Raw genomic sequence first — 20,316 nt, 5'->3', positions numbered from 1 at the left:
ATTTGTTTTCGATTTGTGTTTTGCTGTGTGTATTTGAGAAATGGCCACTTGACTCCAACAGAACTACAGCGCTGTGGTGCTTGCTAGCCAAGATTCTCGAGAGGTGGATCAGTTAGGATCTATTACAAGCAGCTGGCTCACAGTCAAAGTCCAGTCCTAAGTCTTCAGGGCATGGCATAGGGTGGAGATTCAGCAAAGGGCTGCAGTCCAGTGCAACCTGCTGGCTGCATAATCCCACCCCTACCCTGCTGCCTACCTTGTCTCAGCCCTGCAACAGGCTGTGCATGAAGCACCCTCCCCCCACCTGGAGGTGGGTCAGCACCCACTGACTTAAACAGCATTTCATCAAAAGGCAGCCTTACAGAAGCTCCATGATCCTTGGCCAAATGTTTTAGAGGTTGTCCTTGGGTGGTTTTTTGTTTGTTTCTTTTGAGACAGGCTCTCTCTATGTATCTGTCTTAGAACTCACTGTGTGGACCAGGCTGATGTTGAACTCAAAGATCCTCCTGCCTCTGCTTCCTGAGTGCTGGGATTGAAGATGTGCACTACCATGTCCACTTTGGCCAAATAACTGGACACCATATTAGTCAAGCTAATACATGAAGTCGATTACCATCCTTAACGTGATTCCCAGTAATTTCCAGTCCTTCCCAGTGCCCCCACCCTGGCCTCTGAAGGCTTGCACTTGTGTACACGCTCCAGAGACATAATTTAAAATAACAAATCCCTGAAGTACATATGTTTAACAGTTGACAAATCAGACAAAGTACACGAAGTCGTAAGACTGCTTAGGGCCATTTAAGCCTCTGCTCTTTGTCCTTGGGGTGAATTTAGCAGGCAGGTGTCTGGCGGGAACTCATACAGACTGGGCCCACTGCGTCCTTTAGGCTGTCTCCTGGGAACTGCAGGACCTGCCCTTGCCATGCTCTCTGATGGCAGCAGGCCTGGCCTAGGTTGTGGTGGCAATTCTACTTTATGTGGCACTTTATGTGGCATCAAAGTTGGTGGGTTTTGTTTTTTAGGAAAAATTTTCTCTTGAACTCATTCACCTGCCCCTCCCCAAACCCAACCCCTTTTAAAATTACTGGTGTGTTTGTGTTTTGGGGTTAGTTATCTTTGTGTTCCTCTGTCTGCTTTGATGCCTTCAGCCCAGCCTTTCAGGAGCTCATGGGCTCTGAGCATCATAACTGTGGCCCTGGAATCAAACAAATTTATCCAGTGTCAGCAGCAGCCAGCACTACTGTGCTATGTGACAGAGATGTGTCCTTGTGGGTGTGTCACTGTAGAGTCACTCCAGTGCTGGGGAGTGGACATGGGGGCTCCCCTTCTTGACCAAGCTGGTGACAGAGCAGCCTCTTGTGTGCCCTAGGTCCCCTGCCTTGTCTCAAGCCGGCACTCCCCAGTACAGAACTGCCTTTAATGTACCCCATCTCTGCTGTGTCCCAGCTTCCTCCTGCCCCCCCCCCCGGGCTCATCTGCACACCTACTGTGGGCTGTGGAGACCTGCACACTGGATTGGGCAGAGCACATGGACACACTAGTGGTCATAGATCTGTACTCCCACCCCTATGCTCTGGCACAAGTGAAGCCATGATCTGAGCTGGGAACTTGGGCTCCCAGAGGGGAGGGGCTACCGGCCTGGGAAGACAGGCTCTGCCTGACCAGCTGTGCCTTCCTGGTGTCTATCATAAAGAGCCGTTCCAAGGCAGCTGAACACCCGAAAAGGAACCTCTTCAGACTTGGTTTATGATCTGGCACCAGGATAACCTTTTCCTGGTAGCTAAGGTACACATCCCTAGGATGGTGGCCTACTTTCTGATGACCTCTTACTGGCCTTTGCCTCCAGGCCCAGTACTTTCCCCCTCCCTCCCTCCATCGTTCTGTGCATCTATTCCTTCTGGGCTTTGTCCTTTTCTGCCTGGGTGTGCCTGGTATTCCCAGGGAGCCCCACCTACCCCTAGCGAGGCACAGATGCGAAACATTACCCTTTCCACCCAGCCCTGGTAAGTGAGCCATGCCAGGTTTTGCTCAGTGAGCTCCCCCTCCATCTGTGCCACCATGCCCTCCCCTGCCAGGACTCTGCTTCATGCACCCAGCTCAGCCTGTACTACCCCATACCCTAGTGCATTCATTACTTGAGCCCTCTGACTTACCAAGGATCAACCACACCAGCGCCCAGTAGCAGGCAGCCATCTCTGGCTCAGGAGTCCTCATAGACTCCCCACTAAGGTAGGGGACATTCAGTACCTCAAGATGAAGCCCACCCACTTTTCTGAAGGCAACACTAACTGAACCCTGATAGGACAATGCAGAGCACCTAGCACGCAGCCAGGGTTGGCCCTGAGAGGCACTTCATAACATCCATGCCACCTGCCTCTGCTCCCAGGTGGGCAGTAACCCACACAGGTGCACTGTGGGCACCACTCCGGGTGCTCAGGGCCAGCCTGACCTGGGAAAAATGGGCCATCCTACACCTGTGTGTCTGTGTATACATGGTATGCACACACATGACCTTGGCCCCAGCTCCATAAATACTGGAGAAGAGGCGAGAAGGCTGCCTAGAGGCAGACACTCACCATGGGGCGCCTGGAGGTTCTGTTTCTTGGCCTCACCTGCTGCTTGGCAGCAGCTTGTGCTGCAAAGGTAAGCCAGAGTCCTACAAGGGATTACAGCTCTCTCTCATTCAGTAAGATCTGGGAACTGGGACAGAGCACAGAAAGGGACAAAGGGACGGAGTAAGAGGCCAGCGAGCCCAATAGCACTCCAAACTCTGGTCCTGCCTGAGACACCCAGTTTGTCTTATTCACATGAAGCCCAGTGAACCATGCAAAATTGCACTGGAATCTCATACCAGGAACAGTTTTATGTAAGGATGTCCCATGCACTGTTTGAAAGGTTTATACTAAAAGCCCACTATTGCTCTGTGGTTTCGGGTATGCCTAAGTCTGGCAAACCCACTCCCGAGACCCTGGCTTTTCCTTTTCTAGAGGAGGTCCCTCCCAAGAGAGAAGCAGCTTGCCTGATGTTACACATCCTGTTCTCAAACAGAAACCCCTGAAATGTCTGTTCCAAATTAGGGCTCTGTCTCCCAAGCACCCTCCATTTCCTGCTCCTCCTGAGAAGGGGCCACACCCACCTGCTGTGCGCAAGGCTCCCCTCCAGCGCCCTGAGGAGGGAGGCAGCACCAGTCTGCTGGGCGCCTGGAACATCTGCCCTTTAACCATCCTTGGGGATGTGAGGACGAGTCACAGAAAGCGCCACAGGTGCAGAAAGATGGCGTAGGTCTCTGAACAGGGGCCCCAGAAATTCACTAAAACTCTCCCCTTGTCTTGTTTTCTTGGGCTCTGGAGACCATCCTCCCCCTCCTGGAGCCTGGGAGTTGCGGTTCTGGTCCTGGGCTCCTGCCAAGGGAAGGAAGTCATTTGCTTTTTTGGAAGAGGTGTTTTTTTAGGGTGTTAGAAGGACCTGAACTGTCCCCCCACTGCCAGCATACCCATCCTGCCACTGCCCAGGGTCACTACATCTGGCCCAACCTGAAGCACTCAAATCAACCACTATCGCACAAACATACTTCTGAGAGGTGGCATCTCTCTCTCTCTCTCTCTCTCTCTCTCTCTCTCTCTCTCTCTCTCTTTCTCTTTCACACACACACACACTCACACACACATACATACACACACACACACACACACCTCAGCTGGCTTTCTGACTCCTCCCAGTAACCAAGAATCTTAGGTGCCCTAATGAGATCTGTGTCGTGTCATCTCCTGGCTCCTTTCTTCAGTTTCCTTACCCAGAATGGTAGGGGGTCCATCAGCCTGGATTTTAAGGGCTGCTGGGATCCCAGCTTGGGCCTGCAGCTACAGGCCACCTGCTCCCCCTCCCTGAAGCCTTGCACAGAGGAGAAGCAGGAGGCCATTCGATCACCACTGCCAAGTAAGCAGAGCTGCTCCTGCATGTGCCCTGGACTGATGCAGGCAGGAGAGGAGGGTACATGCACCGCACAGAGGTTAGACAGCCTCATCTCAACAGAACAACTTCTGGTGGGAAAGCCCCTGCACTTCAGTTTGCAGGGACAGTGGGCAGATGAGTACCTGACTCCAGGCCTCTGGTTGAGGATGGACACCAAATAGCAGTACTGATTGGCCCTGTGAAGACCTGGACATGGGGTCACCAGTTCCATGCCTATCTGGGAAGGCAGTAGGGAGAAGTGAGGGAAGGAGAGGGGGAATCTCAGAAACCTCTGGCTATGTTAGAAGCATTCTGGAGCCGGGCGGTGGTGGCACACGCCTGTAATCCCAGCACTCTGGGAGGCAGAGGCAGGCAGATTTCTGAGTTCGAGGCCAGCCTGGTCTACAGAGTGAGTTCCAGTACAGCCAGGGCTACACAGAGAAACACTGACTCAAAATAAGAAGAAGAAAAGAAGCAGCAGCAGCATTCTGGAAGCACTGGGCATCCACCACCATCTGCAGCTGGACAGGCCTTCCCTCTGACAGCCTTCCCTCTGACAGCCGTCAAGCCTTAAGGAGAAGGTGCTGTTACCTATGGGGAAATTGAGGCCCCAGGCCTTAGTTGAGATCAAGACTGTCACTCCAGCTTAGCTGACATGGGCGGAAGTGGCCTCAGATAGTTGAAGAAGGATATGTCAGGGTCTTGGAAGAAAGGGAATCAGCTCCTCCAGCACCTGGGAGAGGACCTGCTGGCATCCAGGAGCCCACTCAGTCAGTCACTCTGGATTCAGGCTAGCCAAGCAGAAGCCCAGCTGACCCTGCCCTGTCTCACCTACAGCTGGGTGCTGTGTACACAGAAGGTGGTTTCGTGGAGGGCGTCAACAAGAAGCTCAGTCTCTTGGGTGGTGACTCTGTTGACATCTTCAAGGGCATCCCCTTTGCCACTGCCAAGACCCTGGAGAATCCTCAGCGTCACCCTGGCTGGCAAGGTAAGTGCTGGGTGCTGGGTGCTGGGTGCTGGGCTGACCCTGGCTGGTAAGGTAGGTGCTGGGTGCTGGGCTGACCCTGGCTGGTAAGGTAGGTGCTGGGTGCTGGGTGCTGGGCTGACCCTGGCTGGTAAGGTAGGTGCTGGGTGTTGGGTGCTGGGCTGACCCTGGCTGGGAAGAGGTGCTGGGTGCTGGGTGCTGGGCTGACCCTGGCTGGCAAGTTGGTGCTGGGTGCTGGGTGTTGGGCTGACCCTGGCTGGTTCCCTTCATACCTTGCCATTCTCTCACTGTAGGGACCCTGAAGGCTACAGACTTCAAGAAACGATGCCTACAGGCCACCATCACCCAGGACAGCACCTATGGGCAAGAAGATTGTCTCTACCTCAATATCTGGGTCCCCCAGGGCTGGAAGCAAGGTCTGGATCCCAATTTCCCAGAGGACCCCACCTCACCTCCACCACAGAGCTCCAAGGCCTGGTCTGGGTTCCATTTGCTGCTGCCAAGCTCAACAGCTCTGAAATCAGCACTGGGGCGAGGAGGGGTGCCCCCTGCTGATCCTCACAGCCCTGGCTGAGCACCGGCTCCAGTAGGGGGACCGAGCTGGTTGGGGAGAGGGCCTGTTGGTGAAGTCCCCGTCTGCCCCTTTCAGTGTCCCACAACCTGCCTGTGATGGTCTGGATCTATGGAGGTGCCTTCCTCATGGGGTCTGGCCAAGGGGCCAATTTTCTCAAAAACTACCTGTATGACGGAGAGGAGATCGCCACTCGGGGCAACGTCATTGTGGTCACCTTCAACTATCGTGTTGGACCCTTGGGTTTCCTTAGCACTGGGGATGCTAACCTTCCAGGTATGTTGGAGCCTCTGACCATATGAGCAGAAATAGTGCTGAGCAGTGGTGGCGCACGCCTGTAATCCCAGCACTTGGGAGGCAGAGGCAGGCGGATTTCTGAGTTCGAGGCCAGCCTGGTCTTCAGAGTGAGTTCCAGGACAGCCAGGGCTGCACAGAGAAACCCTGTCTCAAAAAACAAAACAAAAACAAAAACAAAACCAAAACCAAAACAAACAAACAAAGAGTGGAAATAGTGAATGTGCAGGACCCTGTGAACTCTGAGCCCAGCAGAGACACACTTCAGAAGCTTCTAACCTGACAGCTGAGGGAAGGCCCAGAACCTTCACAGAGTTGGGGTACTGAAGCTAAACTGTGGGGCGTGGGAGCCTGAGGCAGCCACTGGGAAATGGGAGAGGCCAAGAGACAGAGAATGGCAAAGGTTCAAAGTTGAGTCCTGGAGACCAATAGGAAAGCTGAGGTAATCAGGTAGACATAGATGCCAAAGGAAAGACAGACAGTAGGAGGAAACGTGCAGGATGGAGTCCAGCAGAGCTACTGCTGGCTGTAGCTCCCACACCTCCCACCCTCTCCCCACCCTCCCGGGCTACTCCCCTTTACGCTCAGCCTCCTGGAGACCCACCATTTGCCCTTCTGGGGAGTGGTGGTTCCTGTTCACACTGACGCTGTGTAATCTCTAACCTCCTCCGGGTTTAGTTGAGGGCCCTCCTGATGAAGGCTTTCCCCTTGCCCTCAGGTAACTTTGGCCTTCGAGATCAGCACATGGCTATCGCCTGGGTGAAGAGGAACATTGCAGCCTTTGGTGGGGACCCCGATAACATCACCATCTTTGGGGAATCTGCTGGAGGTGCCAGTGTCTCTCTGCAGGTCTGGGGCCCTCTGGTGTGGACGGTCTGACCCCAAGACTAAGGGAGGGAGCCAGTGGGGCCTAGGGTACTGGTCAGAGCAGGGTGTGGTTGGAAGCCCCGAGCCCAGGTATAGCCTGTTGACAGAACTTCTGGGTGTTGCAGACCCTCTCCCCATACAACAAGGGCCTCATCCGGCGAGCCATCAGTCAGAGTGGTGTGGCACTGAGCCCCTGGGCCATCCAGAAGAACCCACTTTACTGGGCCAAAACGGTGAGCACAGCAGGGCAGGAGTGGGCAGGGCAGGGACCTTTCCCATCTCTGCGCTGCCCTGGGCCTTCTGTTTGCCCTTAGTCATTCCAGACCTCATGGCTGGCCTCCTCACACCTGCCTCTGCCTTTCCCTAGATTGCTAAGAAGGTGGGATGCCCCACAGAGGATACTGCCAGGATGGCTGGATGTCTGAAGATCACAGATCCCAAGGCCTTGACCCTGGCCTACAAGCTGCCTGTGAAGAAACAAGAGTGTGAGTGCTGCTCCTGGGTGGGGCTGTAGGGTGGAAGAGGAGGGCCTTGGAGGGCCAGGCTGAGCTCCGGGAGAAGACAGAAAGGCGACCCCTCTACACTCTAGCAGGCCCCAGTAGTAAAGAGATGTATTCCAGTACTCCAGGGACTTTTAAGAAGCCATACATGGCCAGGTGCACGCCTTTAATCCTAGCATTCAGGAGGAAGAAGCAGGCAGATCTCTGTGGGTTCAAAGCTTGCCCGGTCTACACAGTGAGGGGCCAGCCAGAGCTACATAGTGAGACTGTCTTTTAAAAAAAAAAAAAAAAAAAAAGCCGGGCGGTGGTGGTGCACATCTGTGATCCCAGTACTCTGGAAGGCAGAGGCAGGCGGATTTCTGAGTTCGAGGCCAGCCTGGTGTTCAGAGTGAGTTCCAGGACAGCCAGGGCTATACAGAGAAACCCTGTCTCGAAAAAACCAAATCCAGAAAACAAACAAACAAACAAAAAACAAAAAAAAAAAGAAAGAAAAGAAAGGTAGAAATGAAGGAAGGAAGGAGGGAGGGAAAGAAAAAAGGGAAAGAGGGAGGGAGGGAAGGACAGAGAAGTCAAACTTAAGTCCCATTCACAGTTTCATGGAGATGTGTAGACCCAGACCTGGGGCCACTATGCTGGATGGTGACTCTGAAGCTTCCTGGTAAATGTGGCCATCATTTGTAAATTTCCACCTCCTGTGGCATTTGGTCCTTCCAGCTGGAGCGGCCACCAGCAGACATGAAGAACCAGCCTGCTAGCCAGTTCTTTCTTTTGCTTACCCTTCCAAAGCAAATCTAGCAGTCTGAGAGTTTGCACCTTCTGTCTTTTCTCTTTCCATGCCATCAATCAAACCCACAGCCTGTGCATGACAGGCAGATGTTCTACCTCTGAGCACCTCTGGCACTCAAACACACTATTTTATTTGGAAAGCTACTGAAGAAAGCCAGACTGTGCTGGGCCCAAGGAGAGCCAGCGTCTCTGCCTGCTGAGCTAGAGCACAGACTGGCTGTTAAGCCTGGAGGGCAGACAGGCCTCACCCACGGCGGCCAGCAGGCCACCTTATCCCTGGTATAGGTTTAACAAGGAAAGAGGGAGTGGACAGGGATGCTGGAGCAGGACAGACAGCCGTGGTCTGTGGAGCAGTGGACTCTTCACGAGGTCACGAGCCAAAGTTTGGGAATGCTTTTGGCTGGCACACCCAGAAGGGTGCCAGTGACATGTAGCAGGTTATGCAGGGACACTGCTTAGCATCCCACACACGGGACAGTCACCCCTATCACTAACTGATTGTGGCCAAAGGTCCCTGGGGCTGGGGTTGAGAAACCTGAGTCTGGTCAGAAAAGGACAGAGATCAAGTCCAGTACAAAAGGCCAGGAGGAGGAAGAGGCAGGCGCTCGCTCGCTCGCTCGCTCGCTGGCTCAGTGGTGTAAGAAGCCGTCGACTCTCCCACCCAGACCCCATTGTGCACTACCTGGCCTTCATCCCTGTAATTGATGGCGACTTCATTCCCGATGATCCTATCAACCTGTACAACAACACTGCTGACATTGACTACTTGGCGGGAACTAATGACATGGATGGCCACCTGTTTGCTACCATTGACATACCTGCTGTTGACAAGACCAAACAGGATGTCACAGAGTGAGTGGGCGGGGGGGGGGGGCGGTAGGGGGTTGGGTGGCACAGGATGAGAGGAAGGGAGATGGGTGCTATGTTGGGGAGAGCACAGGCAGACCTCCTGTGGACACCAGGGCTGTACAGCAGTTTCATCGTCCCCATGCAGGGAGGACCTCTACAGGCTAATCAGTGGACTCACTGTCACGAAGGGGCTTAAGGGTGCCCAAGCCACCTTTGACGTCTACACTGAGTCCTGGCCCCAGGACCCATCCCAGGAGAACATAAAGAAGACAGTGGTGGCCTTTGAGACTGATGTACTCTTCCTGATCCCCACGGAGATGGCTCTGGCCCAGCACAGAGCCCATGCCAAGTGAGGGTCTGGGAAGGGGTTGGCCGGGGAGGCTCATGGGAGGCCTGCCTAGTTCTCTTGGCTCACTAAAAAATGAACCTAGCTCTGGGGTTCCCATCAGTTATGGAGAAAAGTGTGATAGAAGTGTATACCTTGTCTAATCATGTGGGAAATATGAGTTTAGGTGGAAAACAAATGATCCTTGACCCTGGATTATGGGAGGAAGGAGGTTTCTGAATATTGTAGGGTGGAGACACAAAAGTTGAATATGGGCTACGGTGTTTCTTTCCCTTATTATCAAGAACTCCAGTTCAGAGCTGGGCGTGGTAGCACACACTTTTCTCCCCAAAGGCTTATTTATTTTATGTATGTGAGTACACTGTAGCTGTCAGACACACCAGCAGAGGGCATTGGATCCCATTACAGATGGTTGTGAGCCACCATGTGGTTGCTGTGAATTGAACTCAGGGCCTCTGGGAGAGCAGTCAGTGCTCTTAACCACTGAGTCATCTCTCCAACCCAAGTGGCACACATTTTTAATCCCAGAACTCAGAAGGCAGATCTCTGAGTTTAAGGCCAGTCTGGTCTACATAGTGAGCTCAAGGCCAGGCAAGGCTACAGAGAAACCCTGTCTTACACAAAACAAACAAACCCTAGTTTTTTGATGAATCTTAGGGGTCCCCCCAGGCTGTGCTCTGTTTCTCTTAGCCTCCCTTCAGGGCCTACCTCCAAAGGGAGTCCCCTACCCACCCAGCTGCCTCTGCTTCCCTCAGGAGTGCCAAGACCTATTCTTACCTGTTTTCCCACCCTTCACGGATGCCTATCTACCCAAAATGGATGGGGGCAGACCATGCTGATGACCTCCAGTACGTCTTTGGAAAGCCTTTCGCCACCCCACTGGGCTACCGGACCCAAGACAGGACTGTCTCCAAAGCCATGATCGCCTACTGGACCAACTTTGCCAAAAGCGGGTAAGATGTGTGGTGGAGCCCAGGACCCAGGACAGCACACTTGAAGGTTCCTCTCTTTGTGGCCCTGTAGGCCTCTTCTCTCCCTTGGGCAAACTTATCTTCAAGCCTTGGTAGCTAGTTTGCATATGAACAGTAGAGCTGCTGCCCCAGCCCCAGGGCCAAGCATGCACTCGCCATGACAGAGCCTCAAAAGGTTGGTTGGGAGCTCCATGTTGTCTGCGCAGAGCAGTTTGGGAGCATGGGCCTCCAGTCTCTTTGTAGGCCCCTGCTCAGTCTCTTCTCACTCTGCAGGGACCCCAACATGGGCAACTCAGCTGTGCCCACACACTGGTACCCTTATACCTTGGAGACTGGCAACTACCTGGACATCACTAACAAGATAACCAGCGCTTCTGTGAAGGAGCACCTGAGGGAAAAATTCCTCAAGTACTGGGCTGTGACATTCCAGGTGCTGCCCACCGTGGCTGGTGACCAGGACACCCTCACTCCCCCTGAGGATGACTCAGAGGTTGTCCCTGTCCCACCTACAGATGACTCTCAGACAGCACCGGTGCCCCCAACAGACGACTCTCAGGATGCCCCTGTCCCCTCAACGGGTGACTACGTGGCGGCTCAGATGCCGGCCACCATTGGCTTCTAAAGTCTTATAAGCTGGGCCTGGAGAGATGGGTCAGGAATGAAGAGCACACACCGTTCTTCTGAAGGTCCTGTGTTCAATTCCCAGCACCTACGTGGCTGCTCACAACTGTCCGATTCCGTCTACTGGTGTGCAGATGTACATGCAGACAAAGTACCCACAAACATAAAATACATACATAAATAAAGTCTTATAAGCCTTGGTCCCAGAGTCCTCCTCTTATTAGCTCTCCCTCAATAAAGCCTCAACCCTCACCATTTGGTCTTTGCTCCTGAAACAGACTCCCCATCAATGATGGCGAGCACTTGGCCCATCCCCTCCAACCCCAAGGGTGCAGAAATCAAAGGATGGGCCGGGCGGTGGTGGCGGCGCACGCCTTTAATCCCAGCACTTGGGAGGCAGAGGCAGACAGATTTCTGAGTTCAAGGCCAGCCTGGTCTACATAGTGAGTTCCAGGACAGCTGGAGCTACACAGAGAAACCCTGTCTCGAAAAACCAAAAGAGAGAGGGCGAGGGGGGGGGGGGAGAAATCAAAGGACTGACTGACTGACTACCTTTGGAGGTAGTGTAGTGGGAAGGAAGGAGGGAGGCTCTTTCAGGCACCTTGAGACCCTGGAGGCCCCATCTACTGGGGCATCCTCCAGCCCTGGCCAGCCATGTGTGGCAAAGAGGCAGGGCCATCTGCAGCACAGGCAACTGTAGGAAGCTGGGACCCACTTCATAGGCCAGGATGCTAATGAGAAGCGGCACCCTACAGCTTTAAGCACTGCATGCTGGCTTTCCCAGGCATGGCACAGCAGGCATGGAACCCTAACAGCTTATCTGGAGTGTCGTGGCCTTAGGAAAGGGGTTGGCCAGTGCCCCACGTCTGCAGGTGATCCTCCTCAGACTTTTACAAAGGGCTTTGAAGTCTATTTGTCTCTAAACTGTGACCAAATTTGCCACAGATGTGGGACAGCTTTCTCTTGGTCAGGAAACCGGCCTTGAAGAGGCTTTTGTTTGGAACCTAGGCCTTGCAGTATTGCCCAATTAGTCTCAAGCACTGGGCGCAGGGGCTCCCCTGTCAGCAGCTTTCCGAGGAGCTGGGCCTAGGAACTATAGCTTAGGATAATTACTCTTAACGAGATAATTTTAATCCAGAGTTTTGCTATCTCAGGCTAGCCTCCAACTCAACATCTTCCGGCCTCAGCCTCCCATGCCCTGCCACCTCAGAGATGGACATTGTGTTCAGCCTGCAAGTGTCAAATTCTTAAAATTGTGCTAAATAGGTCAGCACGGTGGCTGAGCAGGTAAAGGCACTTTGTCGAAGCCTGACATGTTGAGTTCGAGCGCAAGAATCCACATAAAGGTGGAAAGAGAACCTGCTCCGTGAAGTAGTCCTCTGACCTCCATGCATGCACACCCCAGAGACAATGAGACATGCTAATTAGCAAGCTGTGATGACACACGTCTTAGGCTAATTGGACCATTTTCAGGAGAATTACACATTGTATCACCAATACCTGTTTCTAAAACGTTTCCCCCACCCTCTGGACACCAAACCTCCACCTCCCCTCCCCAGCCCCTTGTGACCTGTTTCAGCATCTGCCTGTTCCAGATGCTTCTTGTGTAGGGTGATGGAGGAAGCACCCGAGGCCTGTCTGTGGTCTCCGGCTGATGTCTGAGGATGCTGAATTCTCCTTCTGGCTGATGCACAACTGGTAGCCATGCTCCCGCTTCCAAGCTGGAATGACTCGGGCTCCCTGGTTCTCTTTGCTGATGTCACTAAAGGCTTGTTGCGTTTGTTCATCTTTTCAAAGAATGCGGTTCTCTATTCCATTTCTCTCTGGTATGTACTGCCCCCCATTTTCGTGTGTGTGGTGTATGTATTTACATATGTGTGAGTGCATGTGTGTAGAAGCCAACAGTTGATGTCGAAAATCATCCTGGATGGTCTTCTGTGGTCCGGGCCATCAAACCCAGGGCGCTTCTTCATGGTACACAGGAAATGTCTCCAGCACCCAGATCATGCTTGTTTCTAAAGACTGAGTTATTTTCATGTGTATGAGGTTTTACATACATGTGTTCAAGTGCTACGTGTGTGCCTGGAGGCCAGAACAGGGCATCAGATTTTCTAGAAAATACATGTGGTGGTGAGCCACCATGTGGAATTCAATTCATGCCCTCTACAAGACCAACAATCAAGCGTTCCCTCCAGACCCTCTTTCTACAAATTACACATATTTACTTATTTATGAACATATGGTGTGCATGACAATTGCATTTACAGGAATTGGATTTTTCACCACCATTTTGGTCCCAAGGAGAAGACTTGGGTTATTGGGCTTAGTAATGACTGCTTTTACCTGTTGAGTCTTCTTGCTGACTTGCAACCTGCCATTTCTTTCTTTTTAAATATATTTAAGTTCTATCTCACATCCACCAACCTATCTATCACCCATCTATCTACTTATTTAATCAATCTACTTATCTATCCATTTATCTACCTACCTATCTTCTATCCATCCATCCATCCACCTACCTACCCATCCATTCATGGATCTCTGTCTGTCTGTCTGTCTATCATATGTGTATGAGTGTTGGCTACATGTGTTCCAGTGCCTGAGGAGCCAGACAGGAGTCAGCTCCCTTGGCGTTGGGGGTTACCGGTGCTTGTGAGTTGTCTGGTACAGGCGCTAGGAACCAAACCTAAGTCCTCTCCAAGAACCCTGCCTCTGGGCTCTGCCTGCCACACACTTCCCCGACACCTCACCGTGTGTACTCTTAGCTATAGAGCCATCTCTCCAGCACCCCCCCCCCCCGTACTCCCCAGTCTCCGATCTCTATAGAGACTGAACCCTGGAGCTGCCGTCTGCCGCCAGCCATGCAGAGGCCATTCTCTCCATGGGAACACCCCAGGAGTGCTGAGAGGCTGCAGCACGGAGTCATCACCCGCTCACTCATCCTCTGCACACGAGGTGGGCGGGTGCTGCCTCTTCTATGTCTGCATGAAATCAGCTGAGAATCCTCACAAGAGTCAGAAAACCCTGCTAGTAAGTAGCAAGGAAATAAAAAGAATAAAACCAGTGACCAGGCCATAGTAGAAACGGAATTTTAATATAATATTCAAGTCTAGCATTTTCTATTTACAACAAATAAATATTGCCCCACCCCAATCAGTAAACTTTTTATGTTTTATACAAATGTTCAGCCGTCTTCCTCCCCACAAACCTCCCACTGTGTGTAGTCCTGTACAACCCGGGACGCAGCAGTGGTGAATGGCACTTTCAGTGGTATGGGATTCAATACCAACCGGGCAGTCCATGAGAGGGCTTCTCTCTCTGATCCAAGGGAGGCTTGGGCTCCTGGTGGGTGAGACTCCCTCACTCTGTAGGCCCTGAAGGTGGAATCTTTGGTGCAGCCTGAGAAAGGCTAGAGCGTGGGAGGAAAGGCTAGGACCTTGAAGGTCCCAGGCCAGTGCCCGTGGGCACAGGAGAGAATGCAGTTGGCAGCCCTGCTGGGTGAGTGTCCTGGAGCATCCGGGAGCACGGGTGGCAGTGATCTGCACCTGGGCAGGTGTCAGGGAAGTGTGGTGGATAGTGTCCAGGGCAGGCAAGGTCCCATGCCCAGTTGGCAGCACTCCTTGGCAAAAGTCAGCTAGTCCTCTGGGTCCAGAGAGCAGAAGGCACCTAAGGCGGCGAGCGGTCCCCGGAGGCCAGGTCAGCCTGGCAGTGGCAGGTGTCAATCCCGGCAGCAGGAGAGGTTCAGGGTGAAAGTGGAGTCTGGGGATAGCCTGGGCTAGCAGATGGGCAGAGGTACCTGTGTGGCCTGGGCCACTCTAGTCTGTAAGTGCTTAGTTCCCAGCCAGCCCTCCCCTGGGAGACGTCTTTAGAAGATGCCTTTGGCAATCCTGAGTCCCTTCTGCTTCATCCGAGGGAGGGTGGAACTGGCTCCATGCTTGACTTTAGCGCCCTTAGTGAAGGTCCGCTTCTTTAGGATGAAGTCATAGTTGGCGGTAGAGTTCATGGCATAGAACACATTAGCGTTTTCTGGAATCTTTAGCTCTGGTGGGAAACAGACAGGGAGTGGTGCTTATGCGGGTGGGATGCCCCCACCTCTTTAGAGCCTCCTCCCGGAGTCCTCCAATCCAGCTCCAACAAGGACCTCTCCTGTGACCCCATTAGAGGATGATGAGAGTCTATGGAAGTGTCCCCACACCACCCTATGGCTGTCTCTGCTGGCTGGGACTTCCAGCCAGAGCAGGCTTCCTGGATCCACGTTGCCTTCCTTGCTGTTCCACTGCTACTCCCAAGGACCAGCAGAGGGCAGAACCTTCCTCTGGGTTCCATTCCCACCCCTGCCTAGAGTCTGCCCATCAGCACCAGGCTAGACCTGCTGCTCCTGCTGCTCCCGCGTCTCTGTAGGCCTGCTTTCTGGAAGGAAGGGGCCCCTCACCCTGTCCATATAACCAAAACAGTGTAAGAAGCTGAGAGGTTTGCAATATAACATCTGGAATCCTGGGAGTTACTGTGGACAGGGACAGATGGTGGGATGGGGATGTTCAGCTCACTTCAGCAGTATCTGTGGTAACAACACACACGGGTGGCCTCTGTGGTGATGCCTCTCTCTAGCATTAACCTGCTGGCCAGAGCCTCCTTTTGGGAAAAAGGACATAGGCACAGAGCCCCTGGAATTCTCCAAGATCCTTGAGAATGACCTGGTTCTTTTATTTATCTTTTTAATTATGTTTGTGCATCTGTGGACACCCAAAGAGGGCATCACAGCCCATAGAACTGGATTCATAGGAGGCTGTCAGCCAGTTGATGTGTGTGCTGGGAACTGAACTCAGACCCTCGGCAAGAGTAGCACACACTTATGGGATTATAAGTGGTTGCAAGTCACCATGAGGGTTACTTGGAACTGAACTCAGGTCCTCTGGAAAAGCAGCAAGTTCTAACCACTGAGCAGACTCCCCAGCACACGCTGAGCCGACTCCCCAGCACACAGTATGCTATACACTCTAACCGCTGAGCCGACTCCATAGCCCAGGCTTGTTTTTGACTCCATCCTCCTCCTTTCTAGAACACTGACTCATCTGTGTGCTTTTTTGCATCTCATGTGTGGTTTTTTTTTTTAAAAAAGATTTATTTATTTTTATTTTTAGTGTGCTGGTGTTTAGCCTGCATGTATAGCTGTGAAGATGCCAGATCTCTGCAAACTGAAGCTACAGTGATGAACTGCCAAGTGGGTGCTGGGAACTGAACCTGGGCACCCTGAAGGAGCAGCTAGTGCTCTTAACCGCTGAGCCACCTCTCCAGTCTCTCCTGTGTGGATCTGAACATGAACGTTCTTCCTGAAGTACCTGCCTTCTTTTTTTAACCAGACAGTGTCCCATCTGGCAGGCCCACGCCTGAGCCTCTCTCCTCAGCTCTTGCCTCTTATGGGGAGGCCCAGCAGCAGACGCTGGGCAGCGAGGAGACCCTGGGTGCCAGGGGCTGCTGACAGCTTGATGTGGGTGGGTGCCATGGCCACACTTAGCTGCTGCTGTGCTTTCTAGCGTCCTGGCCTTGGCGCTGGGGCAGGCCCTGGCCTGCAGCTTGACTGACTTACTGTGACCCTCTGAGATGATCTGCACCAGCTCATAGTCATCTGGCTCGTCCTCATCTAGGTTGTGTTTGTCCATGGCTTTTCTGATGACAGTCGGAGCCTTATCCTGGCTGGTCACCTGAAAAGGAATGGGGAGCAGACTATCAGGACAGGGTACAGTGCCCTACAACGGCCTGCTGCCAACTCCCACACAGTCTTGGGGAGCTGTGTGTCCCTGAAGGCAACAGGCTCCACCAGCCCAGGGAGCCAATAATTTCCACTTCAACAGTCAGGGGGAAGCAGCCAGCGCTCACTGGCCTACGGCTTGCCCCTCCCTGAGGCAGCACAGGCTAGCTCAGGGGCTCAGTCATGGGGTCACCCAAGTGGCTGTGAATAAGCACCATTCCAGCTCCTGGCACAGAGGAGCCGTGGCTCCAGGAGAAGGTACAGCAGGGTACCTGATGCAGTGTAGCAGCTGGCGGCAGCTCAAGCCCTGGCAGGTGGGAAAGGTCCTCCCCATGTGCCCGTCCCTAATCTGAATAGATCTCATTGGCTCCATGTTCAAATAACACCCACACTGTGACGCTGCTGACTGCCCATGGCTGTCAGCCTGCTCTGGTCCCCACCTGCCTGAGCTTGGACCGCATCAGACTTCTAAGCAGTCTGCCTCCATCTTGGTCAGCAGCCTATCCCCCATGGACACACCAAGTCACCACTGACCTCTGTTTCACCCTCCAAGAGAAAGTCAAGGGCCTTACAGGTCAACGGGGCCCTGAGTGACTCTCCCTTAACCCCTGTCCCATTGCCTCAGGGCTGCTGCCCTGCGGGTGGGCCACAGTTTCCTGTGGGTGGGGCATACTGCTTCTCTCCCTCCTCATAGGCCCGAGTGCCAACCAAGGTCCCCTGGGGTTTCTCTATTTTTAGATGGATTAATAGCGACCAGCAGGTGTCTGAGCACATCCGCCCGCCCTGTCCAGCCACGCTGGGTGCCATGGGGCCTGGGCTGCAGCTCACCAGGATGCTCTTGTACATGTTGCCGTTGTCCACATCCAGGCTGACCCTGATGATGCAGCAGTCGCCCACCTGCTGGTTGTAGAGAGGCAGTGAGGAGCTGTAGCTGCAGACACCTGAGACGGAGCGCTTGTGGGTGCGTGTGGTGGACACGGGCGTGGTGGAGGCCGAAGAAGAGGAGGCGCTGCTGGAGGCGGAGCTGATGCCAGAGGTCTCTGGGGACGACTGGGAGGCTGACTCCCAGAACTGTGGGCAACAGCAGTGTCAACAGCGGCCTGAACCACAAAGGGCCCTGAAGGCCAGCAGCCAGCTTAGGGGACTTCTGGGCCCCTTGCTGGTCAAAGTATGAGGAGGGCCGGAGGAGGGAACATGGGCGTCACCTTCTTTTCCTGGCCATCAGGAGACTCTGGAACAAAACTCATGTTGATCTCCTCCACATCAGAGCTGGAAGACCCAGCCGAGTGCACACTGAGTGCATCAGTGATGTCCCCGCTGCCGAGGTAGGGGCTGCACCGGAGCTGGTCACAGGACTTGGAGTGGGCACTGCTACTGGTGCTGAGCTCCGTGCTGGGCGCCTGGCGGCTGCAGGGAAAACTTGACTTACTCTCGGGGGGTCTTCCCAGGGATGCCAACCCTGACCGCTCTCAGTCTCAACCCACCAGTCCTGCTTTCCCTGGATATCTGAGGGATCACCCCAACTCCGAGGTGAAAACTGAGGCCCAGATTGCTGACCCAGCTCGCTCTACTGCTGGCTGGTGGGTGTTAGGGTGGGGCCCCAGCACTTACTCGCTCCAGCGCTTGACAATGGCTGTGCTTTTCTTGCTCCTCAGGGTGTTGCTGGCCGACTCAGACGGGGGCTCCAGCTCACAAGACAGGTTGTAGCTAAGGTAGAGGTGGCTATGAGGCTACCTGGAGCCAAGCTGGGGCTCCCGTTAGGGCTAGCACACAAGTTGAAGCCTGGGTACGCAGCTATCACCAGGCAACAGTGATGACCCCACCCCCCTGCACCCCCCACCCTTACCTCTCAGCCTCGCTGAGTCGCTCCATGGCTCGGAACCAGGCTCCAAAGTGTTCCTCCGGTGCAATGCTGTAGTTGTTGCAGGCCGACTGGAGCAACTTGATCTGGGCAATGACTTCGAACTCCTGGATCAACAGACAACAGGGTGGTGATAGGCCTATGATGGTTGGGCAAGGGCTAGCCTCTGGGTCTCCATCTACCTCCCCACTTACACCCACTCAGGTGCCCCCCTGTTTTCACACAGGAGGCTGTCTTGAATACCATCACCCCAAGATCCTTTTCTATGGAATAGCCTCTGAAGAGTGTACCAATATCACCATAATCAACTCAAGGATACACATGCCTTGCCCAGTCCATGACCTCCCCCAGCCCCTGAAGGAGCCAGCTCCTCACCTTTCTTCTCTTTTCAAAGTTGATCAGTCTCCCCTAGAAGACAGACAGCCAATGTCCATAAGAAAACAGACATCTTCCGCCACTGCCTACCTTCTTCTGCACTTCCACAGATACCCACCAGGGGGCAGGAAGCACCCACACCTGGCTCTAGGCACTAGCGGGGAAACCTAAGGGCAGAGGTTGTAGACCTCTCTGTCCAACCCACTCTGAGTTAGACGGCCCTGCCTGGCCCACATGCTGTCTGACCTTGGGGTGCCAAGCTTCACCCTCTTGCCTGGAGCCACCATCTGAGGGTCACGCATGTCTAGTCTGGCCAACCCTCAGTTCTGCTGTCAGAACTCTGGAAAGTCTCCAAGGGGGCAACCTCCAAGCTCTCCTGAGAACCAGAGCTAAGGGGTCTGCAGGGGGCTCTGTCCCCCAGGCCTTGGGCCCTGCTCTTCAGACCCCGCAAGCCCAGTTCACTCACATATAGATAGTCCTTCATGGCCGTGTCCAACATCACCAGGTCAGTGAGGAATGTGCCCAGGTAGGGAACAGTGCCCTGGATGACACCCTGGGGAATCAGGGGGGAAAGAAGCGAGGCTCAGGGTCTCCTCCCTACTCCCCTGACCCCAGCCCCACCAGGCTTTCCACTTAGAGCAGCCCAAGAACCTTTGCTGCTTCCCTCCCAGGGTTCCCTGCTGCCCCGGCCCAGGTTGGAAACACTATGGCCCTTCTCATACCTGCCCCAAAGACCTCAAGTCCTGACTCTGATTGTACAGCTGGTTCTTGTCCCCAAAGATAGAGCCAGTCACCTTGCCACAGGAAGTTAGGGCCAAGGGAACCCCTTCCTCTCCCAACCTCCAGGCCACTCACCGCCTCCCTCTGCCGCCTTTGGGCTCTCCTAGGGTTCATCTCTAGTGTGGCAAACTTGGACGTTCCTTCCTGCCAGGGTTGAATGTGAAGTCAGTAAGATTCTCTTCCTCTCCTGAGCCCAGCCTGTGCTCCAACCCTGGGCCTAGACGGACCAGTGTGTCTGCTGCCCAGCCAGGCCAGCGTGTCTGCTGCCACACTTGATATTTCTAGACCGATGTCCTGTTCTAATACTTGTGGGGGAGGGAGGGAGGGAGGGCTTGGGCCTGGCCTTTATGCACCCCACCATCGAGGTTCCTGGGGACGGGGGGCTCAGTTCCTGGTCCCCAGTGCCATCCCTCGTTTCCCTTAGCCCTCAGCGCCTCCTGTGAGCTCAGCTTCCTCTGTTTGCCAGCCAAGAAAATGGAGGCCTAGACACTGGCAGCACCTTGCATGGAACCCCACGGGGACCCACAAAAGTGCAGCCTCTGACTGGTGTCCTGTCTTCTGGCCACATGATGATCTCTAACTGAGCTCTGTCGTAGTGGACAGGGGTAAGGCGCCTCAAGCTTCTTGCACCACTCCCCAGGAGGGGCCGGAGACTGAAGCTTCCTAGCTCTACAGGTCCCTTAGCAGAATGTTTTGTTCTCTAAGGATCCTGGGCCCGCGGGGCCATCTCAGCCTGACCTTTAGAGCAAGGGCAAGGTCCATTGATAATGCTGCTTTTTTTTATGTGGAAGCTTCTAGGCTGAGAGAGAA

The 20,316-nt window shown here is 53.9% G+C and overlaps 2 protein-coding genes across 5 annotated transcripts in view; one reads left to right on the top strand and one right to left on the bottom strand.

Moving 5' to 3' along the window:
- The first annotated feature begins 2,528 nt into the window (after positions 1 to 2,528).
- Positions 2,529 to 10,941, top strand: Cel (carboxyl ester lipase). Its single transcript, XM_052181973.1, has 11 exons — positions 2,529 to 2,643; positions 4,789 to 4,939; positions 5,230 to 5,352; positions 5,586 to 5,783; positions 6,520 to 6,650; positions 6,794 to 6,901; positions 7,036 to 7,153; positions 8,620 to 8,806; positions 8,949 to 9,152; positions 9,905 to 10,102; positions 10,394 to 10,941. The coding sequence occupies exons 1-11, from the start codon at positions 2,578 to 2,580 to the stop codon at positions 10,740 to 10,742; spliced, it is 1,833 nt and encodes a 610-aa protein (XP_052037933.1). The 5' UTR covers positions 2,529 to 2,577; the 3' UTR covers positions 10,743 to 10,941.
- Positions 10,942 to 13,814: 2,873 nt separating this feature from the next.
- The window catches only part of Ralgds (ral guanine nucleotide dissociation stimulator), a 40,023-nt gene continuing 33,521 nt past the window's right edge, over positions 13,815 to 20,316 (bottom strand). For all 4 annotated transcript variants that reach the window (XM_052181972.1, XM_052181969.1, XM_052181970.1 and 1 more), the window contains exons 10-18: positions 19,582 to 19,650; positions 19,193 to 19,279; positions 18,727 to 18,759; positions 18,337 to 18,458; positions 18,102 to 18,197; positions 17,696 to 17,897; positions 17,319 to 17,561; positions 16,329 to 16,443; positions 13,815 to 14,782 (exon numbers count right to left, since the gene is read on the bottom strand). In XM_052181972.1, the coding sequence (XP_052037932.1) occupies positions 14,607 to 14,782; positions 16,329 to 16,443; positions 17,319 to 17,561; positions 17,696 to 17,897; positions 18,102 to 18,197; positions 18,337 to 18,458; positions 18,727 to 18,759; positions 19,193 to 19,279; positions 19,582 to 19,650 (1,143 nt within the window). In that variant the 3' untranslated portion in view covers positions 13,815 to 14,606. The remainder of the gene's footprint in view (positions 14,783 to 16,328; positions 16,444 to 17,318; positions 17,562 to 17,695; positions 17,898 to 18,101; positions 18,198 to 18,336; positions 18,459 to 18,726; positions 18,760 to 19,192; positions 19,280 to 19,581; positions 19,651 to 20,316) is intronic.

Source organism: Apodemus sylvaticus, chromosome 5 (genome assembly GCF_947179515.1).
Source record: "Apodemus sylvaticus chromosome 5, mApoSyl1.1, whole genome shotgun sequence".
Classification (NCBI taxonomy): domain Eukaryota; kingdom Metazoa; phylum Chordata; class Mammalia; order Rodentia; family Muridae; genus Apodemus; species Apodemus sylvaticus.
The sequence above is the reverse complement of the archived record's forward strand: the minus strand, read 5'-3'. Positions and strand labels throughout refer to the sequence as shown.